Here is a 12,169-nt window from a genome sequence, read left to right as displayed (position 1 = left end):
TAGCAACATACTTTTATTAGTTTGTTTACTAAAGCATTCTATTTTCATTTCTTTTTATAATTATATTAGAAAACAAACTAATAAAAATATGTTATTAAAAGTACGATGCTATAATGGAAAACAAACAAAAGTTTGATGTTATAATTAACAAAAGTATAAAAACACGTTGAATCATAGATTTTAAGTTTAAATCACTTCTTGATATTCATCTAGAGCCTAGAAATACAACGATAATGATGTTGTACTTGATTATTGTTGTAGTGATGATTCTAATTAACGATATCTTACGGTTATTATATATTCTGATAATATTTGTTAAATTTTTAAATATTGAAGTTTTGTTTATAATATGTTTATTATATATTTTGAATGTTTATAATATTTTTTAAATTGATGTAAACACATATCACGAGGGGGACACGGAGGAGAATATGAGAACAAAAATATTAGTAAACCACTAATTTAAAAAATAAATAAATAAATAAATGAGAGTCTGTAAACAATAGAAAAAACTTATCGTGTAACTTACTCTATTTGTTATTTTCACGGGCCTCGTGGCCCAAAGATGCAGCCCGGAGTCTCCGATCCGGATGCAAGTTAAACCGGACTTTAAATGTGAACAACTTAAGCCGGGTCGCATGGTAATCCCAACTGCCAAGTATAATCAGTTTAACGCTACACTCATACACAGTGTAGTCGAGTCGAGAACTTTCTGCCATAATCGGGAGCTTTTTCACTTTTTCATCTCTTACGATCATTCTCTATAAACCCTAACAAAATCATTAACAAATCCTCTGTTCTCGATTTTCTCCTCTCTGTTCGTCTAAGGAGACATGCCTCCCAAAGCAGCTAAATCAAAGGAGGCACCGGTGGAGAGGCCAATCCTCGGACGTTTCTCTTCTCATCTTAAAATCGGAATTGTGAGTTCCTTATAACATTTATCAGTATATGGTCATAATGTCATTGATATATCATGTTTATGTTGATCGAGAATTTAATTTATTACAGTTGAGGTAATTTTTGGTTAGTTTGAGAAGGAAGGTGATAGGATTACTGTAGGAAATCATAGAATCGAAGCTTTTCCGTATGATTGTTTCTAACATTTTCGTTTGAAATTATTTATGTATTTGATCGTTTTTTGGTACCTAATTGTCCTGTAATGGAGATTTCATTCATATCTTCTTATTTTCATATTGATTTCAGGTTGGATTACCGAACGTAGGAAAGTCTACACTTTTCAACACACTCACAAAGTTGTCTATTCCAGCAGAGAACTTCCCATTCTGTACAATTGAACCTAACGAGGCACGTGTTCATATTCCAGATGAGCGATTTGAGTGGCTGTGTCAGCACTTCAAGCCAAAAAGTGAGGTATGTCCTATGTCCTGTGTTCAGTATCATATACTTTGCTTAAAGATTTATGTTATCTGTTGATTGTATCAAAATGTTTTGACCTTAATCACTCAAAATTGCCAATTTTGTCCCTATGATTTAACTTCTACAATAATTCATTGTTAACTTATCTTGATCATCATTAAGCTGCTATCATGCGCATTACTCTTAATTGGTTGTGCAGGTGTCAGCGTTCTTAGAGATACATGATATAGCTGGGCTAGTTAAAGGTGCTCATGAAGGACAAGGGCTTGGAAACAATTTTTTATCTCACATTCGTGCAGTTGATGGCATATTCCATGTTTTACGTAAGATATAGTCATCTTTTGAGTTAAATTTTGTCAATTTTTATAGGTTATCTGAGTTTTTTCTTCAATGTAATTAATGTTAAACACACAAGAAGACATGTAATTTTACATATGGTCATGTAACAGGTGCATTTGAAGACCCTGATATCATACATGTAGACGACTCTGTGGATCCTATAAGAGACTTGGAAGTTATAACTGCAGAATTACGGTTGAAGGTGTGCATCAATATTCTTCTGATTGTTACAATCTTTTGTTCTTGAGTTTTTGATGAATGATTTGGATGATAAATTCTGCTATCTTTTTGTATGTTTAAAGGATATTGAATTCATGGAAAGAAGGATTGAGGATCTTGAAAAGATCTTGAAGAGGAGTAATGATAAACAGGTGAAAGTGGAACATGAATTATGCCTCAAGGTATTGTCATTTTCTTCATAAATACTTGTAGTCATTGATTATTTCACTGATCATTTGCTTAATCTAAGAATACTTTTTGATTAAATATATGACAGTGATTATATCTACTTCTGTAGGTCAAAACATGGCTCATGGAGGATAAAGATGTCCGATTAGGGGACTGGAAAGCTGCTGATATTGAAATCTTGAATACCTTTCAATTGCTTACAGCAAAACCTGTTGTTTATTTGGTAAGATAATATATTAAAGGAATATCTATTATCATTTATCATATATAAGTTTTCTTATAGAATAAATGAATAATGCATTGTATCTACACTTTTGTACGCCAACTACTGTTTACTTGTACTTTGACCAATAGTCCAGGGGTATTTTGGTCAATTGACACTTGTCCATCAACCCACAAGTATGTTTACTAAAAAGTCATCATGGTAAGATAACCAGAATATCTATCAACATGTATAGGTTTTCTTGTTGAATAAACGAATAAAGCATTTTATTTACACTTTTGTTCGCAAACTACTGTTTACATGTATTTTGACCAGTAGTCCAAGGGTATTTTCGTCATTTGACACTTCTTCATCATGGTGAACTTTGTTGGTAACTAGATAAGCTGTGTTTATTGGCTCTTAACTAGGGTTTATTTTGTTGTACAGGTCAACATGAATGAGAAAGATTATCAGAGGAAAAAGAACAAATTTCTTCCCAAGATTCATTCTTGGTATGTAAGCTCTCACTAATCTATAACATAGTATTTGATATTTGGTGCATATCTACTTCTATTATGGCATATGAACCCCAAAGGGTAGATGGGTCATTTGGCATACCTTTCTTATTTTTAAGAATAAACCTTTTGTAGGGTACAGGGGCATGGAGGTGAGCCTATTATTCCTTTTAGCTGTGCCTTAGAAAGAAATTTAGCTGATATGAAACAAAATGAAGCTGCAAAATACTGTGAGGACAATAAAGTACAAAGGTGACTTCATATTTGACCTTTCTTGAAAATTGTAAGATTCTGTAATGAATTCCATTAGTTATGTAAATGATAAATACAACAATTAATATAACAAACACTTTAATGAATACCAAAAATGATATAATCTAGTTTTGATTTGTTGGATATAGTCTGACATGGATTATTATTCTATAGTGCTCTTCCAAAGATTATAAAGACTGGATTCTCAGCTATCAATCTTATATACTTCTTTACTGCTGGCATTGATGAGGTAACGAGGGTATTTTGGTCTTTTTAATAAAAAAGTATAGAATGAAAACCGAATGTCTTCCACCTCCCTTGGTGAAATCCATCAAACATGTTATTCGAAAGATTCCGATGGAATTGAATTTTGTCCATTTTGGCAACCAAACACACCATGGAATGGAATCCCGAATTCCATTCCATGATTCCAATTCCATCAAAGTTATATACTTCTTTAATGCAATGCAGGTGAAATGCTGGCAAATTCGAAGGCAAACTAAAGCTCCTCAAGCTGCAGGAGCAATTCATACTGATTTTGAAAGAGGATTCATTTGTGCAGAGGTGATTTCTTGCATATTTTATTTAAGGGTTAATTTCAAAAAAGACCTTGTATTTTGTTTTGTTTTTTTTTTCCGGATTAAACCTCAAATTTATTTTTTGCCTGAAAAAAACCTTATATTTTTCATTTTTTTCAACCTTCTAAATGCTTCCAAATAAACCCTAACCTTTTTTAGTTTTTCTCGAAAAAACCCTCACAGTTTACAATTTTTTTGGCAAAAAAGGGTTAATCACTTAATCTCATAAAAGACATTACATTTTGTGTTTTTCCGGATGAAACCTCAAATTTATTTTTTGCCTGATAAAGTCCTTGTATTTTTTCATTTTTTCCGATTTGGCCCTTTTAGTTATTTTTTACCAACAAAAAATTGTAAAATGTGAGGGTTTTTTCAAGAAAAACTAAAAAGTTGAGGGTTTATCTGGAAGCATTTAGAAGGTTGAGTGTTTTTTTTGGAAAAAAAAATACAAAGCTGAGGGTTTTTCGGGAAAAATAAAAAATACAAGGTCTTTTTCAAACAAAAAATAAATTTGATGTTTAATCCGGAAAAAACACTAAATATAACGTCTTTTTTAGAATAACTCAGCAAAAAATGACTAAAAGGGCCAAATCAGAAAAAATTGAAAAATATGTCTTTTTAGACAAAAAATAAATTTAAGATTTAATCTAGAAAAAAACACAAAATATAAAGTCCTTTTTAAGATTAACCCTTTATTTAAATTTCAAGCTATCCTCATGTGGAAATTTTGTTCTTCTTATACACATAATATATATATATATATATATATATATATATATATATATATATATATATATATATATATATATATATATATTGTAGGTAATGAAGTTTGATGATCTTAAGGCACTTGGAAGTGAGGCTGCTGTTAAGGTACTCTTGTTCTATATCCGCCCTTATGTTTTTTTTTTTTTTTTTTTTTTTTTTTTTTTTTTTTTTTGTTATTAAGACACTGTGCTTTGAAAATCTATGAGAAAAAAAACCAATGGAAGTAATTTCTTTCTATTTTGTATACAAAGCTTGCACTTGTTAATAATTTTTGGTTTTTTTTTTTTTGTGTGCAGGCTGCAGGGAAGTATAAACAAGAGGGAAAAACATATGTGGTACAAGATGGGGATATAATATTTTTCAAATTTAATGTCTCTAATGGTGGAAAGAAGTGATATTACTACATATAAAGGAGTTACTTTGACTTTTTCTTGGGGTTTGACTTGATGAATTCTAATTGTGGATTTTTTTTAATCCGTGGATAAGTTGGTACATTTACCCCTATTTATTGAGAGAGCAAATTAGTTAATTAAACATAACAGAAAAAAATTTAGTAAGCTAGCTGACCACATCAATTACTTCAAGTAATAAATATTTAATAAAAACAATGTTATGTTAAAAGGTTAATGATTTATCACAATGTTATTAATAAGTTGTAAGGCTGGATGGAGTGGTATCACTCTTACCACACTCCCTTCAATGTCATGTAAGCGATATGTCAGTTTTTACCACAAAAGTATGGTTTCTTGCTGCACACAAGGATTGATGCAACACTTTTTTATTAACAATTTAGTTCAAATAAAAACTTCATTTTTAATAATAAAAAAACATAATATATCATTACTTCAAAAAAAAACATTACATTGTTTTACTTCAATATAATATAACATAACATTAAAAAAAATCATAAACACTTAGAAAAAAAAAATATCTTAAACTTAGAAACTTAGAAAAAAACATCAAATAAGAAAAAATAAATACTAAAATTAAAATAAAACATATTATATGAAGTCTTCATCTGAGAACTCGTCTTTCGAGTATTCTAGGGGATCCAAATTGAGGTTAATATGTTAAATCTCGTAGATGTGTTCCACAAAGTCCATGTGAAGATTATGAAATGTTTCAGTGTTATGTATCTCTGTTTTCCTATCTATGTACTCATTGCCACCAATTTTTATTGGTTGTGTCTCGGGGATGCTTTCATGCTCGTCATACGTACATATCGCTCTTCTTTCATCTTCAATAATCATATTATGCAATATAATATATGCACACATGACTTCTTCAAGTTTTCTCTCGCTGAAAAAAATTGTTGGTTTTTTCAATATATACCAACATTTCTTAAGAGCTCTAAAGGCCCGATCGACATCCTTCCTAGCTATTTTTTGAGCTCTCTTGAATTTTTTCAGACTAGAATCTTGTGGACATGAAAATAATTTAACAAACACATCATATTTGGGATAGATCCCATCAACAAGATAATAGCAATATATGTTGTTAAATATATGTGAATGATAAAGAACGTTGATGTCGTTAATCGAACCGGGGGAACAGAAAAAAAAAAGCATGTCAAATCCACTGATCTTGTGACGTCACCGTTTAAAGTATGACCGTAGGGTGAGTATGATTATCTCGGCTAAAATGACGATGATGTGAAATAGGGCAATTTTCCGATCCTAATAGAGATAATCTAACCTTCCTATCATTTTAGGAAAGCCATATACACTAGCATGATGAGCTTGTAATTGTAAGATGTCATTGTGTGTAGGTCATCATTATTATATGAATATTATTTAACTAACTTTTTTACTTTTACTTCATTATAATCTAACTACTATTGCTTTATTATTTAATAATTGCATTTTTATTACTAACTTTATTAATATTAATAATTTTAAACTTATTTTTTATTATGATAATAAAACAATAATAATATTGTTTTTATAATGTTATAATATAAATAATATTATAAAAAATAAACTTTCATCAACTTTTTTAACTTAATAAAAATTTTCCATTTCCATAAACCTAATATCATTGATTGTAAAAAAAATTATAATATTATAAGAAAAATAAATTTTGAACATATCTTCATCGTTTTTCTTTAAATTTTAAATATTACAAAACAAAAATGTGAGAAAAAAAAATAAACAACAACTAATCATCTATAGTCACGTTTTACATTTTGTATACACGTGATATACAGATGAGATGAATCTATAGATTAAAGAATCCTTTGTTAACCAATAAAGATTAAAGAGGTTCGTTAAATTTTAAATAGTGATCATTAACTTAAAAAATAAATTAGGATTGAAAAGATAAGATATTGATCCATTCTTCCCAATAATTAATTTATAACTTAGAAGCTTCATTTTCAAAAATTTATAACTTTATAATTTGCAATTCATAAAATTTAAAATAATTATAATAAAAATAATATGGCCTATGGATTGAAATATTTAGATCATGTGATGTATACTCTTTAAACCACACAAAAGAAAAAAAAAATAGAAAAAGACAATGAACACAAAGTAGAAAAGAAGTAGCGAGTTAAAGGCTTTGAGCTTTGAGGAAGTAAAGTTTAGACCTTATTGAAGGTTGATAATATTGGTTATGAGATCTAAGCCCTTGATTCGCATGCTGGAACCAAGGGGTAAAATGGGAAAAGTTTATGTCTGGGCTTCTTTTCATGGATTATGGTTTTAGTTCGACATATGTTAAGCCAAAAGTAACTAGATAAGACCATGGGGCTCTTTAATACCTTTCCGTAGATATATAGAAACTCAAAACGGAGTTAAGACAAAGAAGTTATGGTTGTTTGAAGTTGAATCGATAATTGGGGGTTTTTCCCTATGCATGGTGTAGGATGGCTACACATGACATAGAAGCTGAATGAGGAACGAAATGTTAATGATCTATACATCGCATAGATTTTGCTACGTAGGGTGTAGCTGCTGCTAACCAAAACCTTAACCCTAAGGTTTTGGGCCCTATTTAAGGACTCTAACTTCTTGGAACCCTTCCCATTACCAGCCTCCATCACCTTATATCGTTCTTTTGAAACCCTAACCGTCAATTGTGAGTTTTGGAAGCTTTCGTGTGATTTTTTTTCGTGTATTCTTGAAGAAGGAGTTCATTAGAGAAGCAAGTAGGAACTCCAAACTTTATAGATCTAGACTTTGCATTTCATCACCTATCTCCAAAAGGTATAAAGCTTGCATCTTGCTACTCCTTTTGTTAGATCTAATTAGCTCATAGGTTTTATGCTTTTTGTTCCTTAACCTTGGTCTTTATAGGTATAAGCTACTCCCAGACCGTATGGGTGTCATTTCTTGATGTTTCTAAGCTTGTAGAGTCATAAAAATGGGAGCTTGGTCACTCCCATCCATCCATGCATAAGCTCTTGAGCATTAAAGGGTGTTTTGGGACTTAGGGCTTGGTGTTATGCTATTTTAAGCCATGCATATGGATAAAGTCAAAGACTTTATCCATTAAGACGTCTATCTACAATAGATCTGGAAGTTTGGAGGGTTAGCTTTCCGTATTAAGCACTTAATGGAAAAGTTGGGACCCAGCATGCTACGTTGGGCGTAGCCCCAAATTTGCACGTTATGTCGCCTTTAGCTCTACGATGGGCGTAGAACATCATGTACGCGGGGCGTAGGTCAAATGAAAGTTGATTGTTGACTTTGACCATGGTTGACTTTTGGTCAAGTTGAGAGTTTTGGGATTATAAATTGAGACTCAGTCTCTGTTTATGGCATAGGTGACTCGTAGTGCTGGTGCTTGGAGTCGTGAGAGTTGTTGTGATATATAATGGGCTGAGAGGTGGGTTTCTCACTATACTCGTGAGTCAAAGGCACCAATGTCGACCCACCAGATTATGTTATGTATCCTTGTGTATAGGATGTTGCTATGCTATAATGGTCTGTTAGATTTATAGATATGTACGATTATCTGTATTGTTGGTTATTGTTTATCTGTTTGCATATGTTGACGTAATGTGGTTGGGTTGAGGCGGTACTGCTTTATGATATACACCAACCAACACGGGAACAATCCAGTCATAAGATGAGGGTCGGGAGGGAATTCCAGTCTTATACTGTGGGCTTGGGGCAATCCAGTTTTATACTATGGGTCTGGTATGCATGTATTGTTGTGTGGGATATTTTGGGGGAACTCAGTAAGCTTCGTGTTTATCCAGTTGTTTGTAATTGTTTTTCAGGTACCATTGGTGATTATGTGAAGGCAAATGCATGATCGTACAAATCCTCATGTTGATTTATACTTAAGAGACTATTTGATCCTCCGACTCTATGGCTTTGATTTGAAACAATGAATGATTATCTTATGATTTTATGGAAATGTTTTTAATAAAAATAAAAAATGTTGACATGTTTTCTCGGATGATAAAATATATGGAACAAAACCACACAAATATCCTAATTTTAGTTCTCCGGAACAGACCTCCAGAATGTATGACCATTTCGAAGTATAGACTGGAATGTAACGGGTGTCAGATTCCGGACCTAATTCATACCAACCTGCAACAGACCCGGGTCAAGTCTAGAATATTCTTACATGCTCTAATACACTATTATGGAGTAACTTGTCATTTCTCAAAAAAAAAAAAGTTACTTTTATTAAAAAAAAACTCATTTTTAAGGGTTAGATTACTAAATTTATGTCAAATTATAATCATGAAGTTATAAATTATTGTTGTACTTATTGACACTAACAAAAACTTATAAAGCTAAGGATATTTTACATTTATATTAGAAACCGGATTTCTTATTTGTTTCTCCACGTATAGTTATTTTAATTTCAAAGATTATAAAGTAAATAAAATTTTAGTTTTACTAAACATTAATTAATCGATTATCATTAAAATCGAAATCTATTATAATCACTATATATTTATCCAACCCCTCTCGAGCTTACTAAGGAAGACAACGGAAGTCCGCGTGGTAGCTAACATTTTCTCCCAACGGACCACGATGATTGATCTGAATGAAGCTTTCAAACTTCAGAGACTGTCTTCGCGAAGAATGCTTCCCCATGAAGTGATGAGTAAAAGCAAATTCTCATTGTTCACGAGGTCTCAACTTGGTTGTTCTTAGATCCAAAGTCAAACAATTCTGGCCAACCAGAACGTATAATTTGAGTTACAGGTTAATGGGTTTCCCTCGATCCTATAGTATAATAATAACATGGGATCATATATGGTTCATACAACATCAAAAATCGCGTCGCTTGCAAAATGGGGGAAAGTTACTTGTGCACGTAAACTGTTCGATGAAATGCCCCAAAGAGACACAGTCGTTTGGAACACAATGCTCACTTCTTATACTCATCTTGGTCTTTTCCAAGAAGCTCTGTTACTCTTCCACGAAATGACAGGAATTAACAGCATCAAACCTGATCATTACTCATTTACTGCAACTTTGAGTGCATGTGCTGGCTCAGGTAAGCTGCGTTATGGACAAAAGATCCATGCTTTGATTCTTTCTGCTGGATATTCTTCACTTCCAGTGAACAATGCCCTAATTGATATGTATGCCAAATGTTTGAGCCCTTTTAGTGCACATGATGTGTTTGAAGAAATTGAGATAAAAAACAATGTCTCTTGGTGTTCATTGTTGTTTGCTTATGTTAACTCCAATCAATTTCAATCTGCCCAAAGTGTTTTTGACGCTATGCCAAATAGGGTGAACATTGCTTGGAATACTCTGATTGCAGGTCATGCTCGACATGGCAATGTCAATTCTTGTATTAAATTATTCAAGAGGATGATGACTGAATCATGTGATGAAATTCAAGATCAATGGACATTCAGTGCACTCATGAATGCTGCTACTGAATCACAAGAATATCACATTGGTTGCATGTTTCATGCTATTGTCATCAAGAAAGGATGGAATTCAGCAGTTGAAGCAAACAACTCAATTCTTAGTTTCTATGCACATTTAAGTAGTCCAGAAGATGTACTGAAAATCTTTGAGTCCATTCACACTCTCACTCAAGTTTCTTGGAATGCAATAATAGACGCGCAAATGAAAATAGGAAATACCCAAAAAGCCCTTATCGCATTTCACAATGCTCCTGAAAAAAACGTTATTTCATGGACTTCAATGATATCAGGGTATGTTAGAAACGGAAATTCTGAAGAAGGAATACGTTTTTTTGTCAATATGATAAGATCCAACCTCCTTCCTGATGATTTTTCTTTAGGAACAGTTCTCCATGCTTGTTCTCTCATGGCAACATTAGGCCATGGAAAAATGATTCATAGTCTTGCAATTCGACATGGATTTCACTCTTATGCTTATGTTGGAAATGGATTGGTTAACATGTATGCAAAATGTGGAGATATTTTTAGTTCTTTCCAATCTTTCAATGATATAATCGAAAAAGATTTGGTTTCATGGAACACAATGTTGATTTCCTATGGTCTACATGGATGGGGTGATAAAGCCCTAGAGATTTATGACAAAATGATAGCATCTAATTTGAAACCAGATAATGTGACATTCATAAGCCTTTTAATGACATGTAGCCACTTAGGGTTTGTTGAAAAAGGTCGAGATTTTTTCCAATCGATGAGTGGGGTCCACGGGTTGTGTCCTGAGGTAGAACATGTGGCATGTATGGTGGATATGTTGGCTCGAGGAGGGGAGTTGGAAGAAGCAAGAGAGATGGTGGAAAGTTACAGAAGGAGACATGGTGAAATGGGGAAATTGAGTGAGGGTGTTTTTGGAGCTTGTTATGCACATGGTGAGTTGGAGATGTTGGAAGGTGAAAGTGAGATGAGTTATGTGGTGCTTTCGAATTTGTATTGTGTAAAGGGGAAGTGGAAAGAAGCTGAGATGGTTAGGAAGGCTATGGCTGATGAAGGGGTGAAGAAGATGCCTGGTTGTAGTTGGATTGAAGTTAAGAACAAGGTGGTGGCTTTTGTTGCTGGTGGGAGTTTATGTGTAGAGAATGATGACATGTCTTCTTTTATATATTTGCTTGAATATCAATTGAAGAATCCATGGTGATGGAAGTAATTAAAGATGATGTAGAGTTTTGAGATCTTTTTTATCTCCGAGTTTAAGTTGAAGATCAAGATGGAAATATAAACCTCAAGAGAAGTAGAAACTAAGAAAGGCACACATATGGTGACTATTGAGTGTATTACGTGAGAAAATCAAATTCTATAGGAGAATATCAAGCAATGAGGAAGCTTGTGGATTTGTGTAAAGATTGATCTTCAAAACGGTCTGATGATGGAAACATTTATGTGTGTACATTTATAATATGTTTGTCTAAGAACATTTTCCATAACATTATTTTAAAAAGTAAATAGAAGTAATTTTGCTCATTTTATTTATATATTATTTAAGGGAAATTGAGTAAACTAACTAATCATACCTCTGTAAGTTTTTTGATCAACTGCTAGAGATCTTACGAGTAAAGGTCATTGGTACTTTTACGAGAGCACTGTATTCCATGTTAAACTTTTCAACATGTCTTTAATGTAGCGTTCTCGATGAATATTAAATAAAGGTACATTTAGTGGTTTGTTTCACTTGAAGACCTAGAAAGAAGCTTAGTTCTTTGTTCATGCTCATTTTGAATTTGTTGGTCGTTAACTTTGCGAAGTCTTCTACCATTGTTTCATCTGTAGAACCGAATATTATGTTATTCAAGGCTCGTTTCAAACCATACACAACCTTATTTAGTTTGTA

General features: G+C 32.5%; 2 protein-coding genes across 2 annotated transcripts; both read left to right on the top strand.

Annotated features, from left to right (window-relative positions):
- The first annotated feature begins 647 nt into the window (after positions 1-647).
- On the top strand, positions 648-4,937 carry LOC145000104 (obg-like ATPase 1). The gene is made up of 12 exons (XM_078959257.1): positions 648-920; positions 1,204-1,371; positions 1,577-1,700; positions 1,827-1,918; positions 2,019-2,117; positions 2,234-2,347; positions 2,774-2,838; positions 2,977-3,093; positions 3,268-3,343; positions 3,565-3,657; positions 4,494-4,544; positions 4,736-4,937. The coding sequence occupies exons 1-12, from the start codon at positions 834-836 to the stop codon at positions 4,832-4,834; spliced, it is 1,185 nt and encodes a 394-aa protein (XP_078815383.1). The 5' UTR covers positions 648-833; the 3' UTR covers positions 4,835-4,937.
- A 4,438-nt stretch (positions 4,938-9,375) lies between these two features.
- On the top strand, positions 9,376-11,802 carry LOC145041357 (pentatricopeptide repeat-containing protein At2g36980, mitochondrial-like). Its single transcript, XM_078989383.1, has one exon. The coding sequence runs from the start codon at positions 9,650-9,652 to the stop codon at positions 11,477-11,479; it is 1,830 nt and encodes a 609-aa protein (XP_078845509.1). The 5' UTR covers positions 9,376-9,649; the 3' UTR covers positions 11,480-11,802.
- The last annotated feature ends 367 nt before the right edge of the window (positions 11,803-12,169 follow it).

Source organism: Lactuca saligna, chromosome 1 (genome assembly GCF_052625555.1).
Source record: "Lactuca saligna cultivar CGN05327 chromosome 1, ASM5262555v1, whole genome shotgun sequence".
In the NCBI taxonomy this organism is placed as follows: domain Eukaryota; kingdom Viridiplantae; phylum Streptophyta; class Magnoliopsida; order Asterales; family Asteraceae; genus Lactuca; species Lactuca saligna.
The sequence above is the reverse complement of the archived record's forward strand: the minus strand, read 5'-3'. Positions and strand labels throughout refer to the sequence as shown.

Excerpts from the sequence above, each read along its gene's own strand:
- LOC145000104 (XM_078959257.1), top strand. The coding sequence starts at position 834 with ATGCCTCCCAAAGCAGCTAAATCAAAGGAGGCACCGGTGGAGAGGCCA. Across the intron at positions 2,348-2,773 it reads CAAAACCTGTTGTTTATTTG|GTCAACATGAATGAGAAAGA; the intron begins GTAAGATAATAT and ends TTTGTTGTACAG. Across the intron at positions 3,344-3,564 it reads TTACTGCTGGCATTGATGAG|GTGAAATGCTGGCAAATTCG; the intron begins GTAACGAGGGTA and ends AATGCAATGCAG.
- LOC145041357 (XM_078989383.1), top strand. The coding sequence starts at position 9,650 with ATGGGATCATATATGGTTCATACAACATCAAAAATCGCGTCGCTTGCA.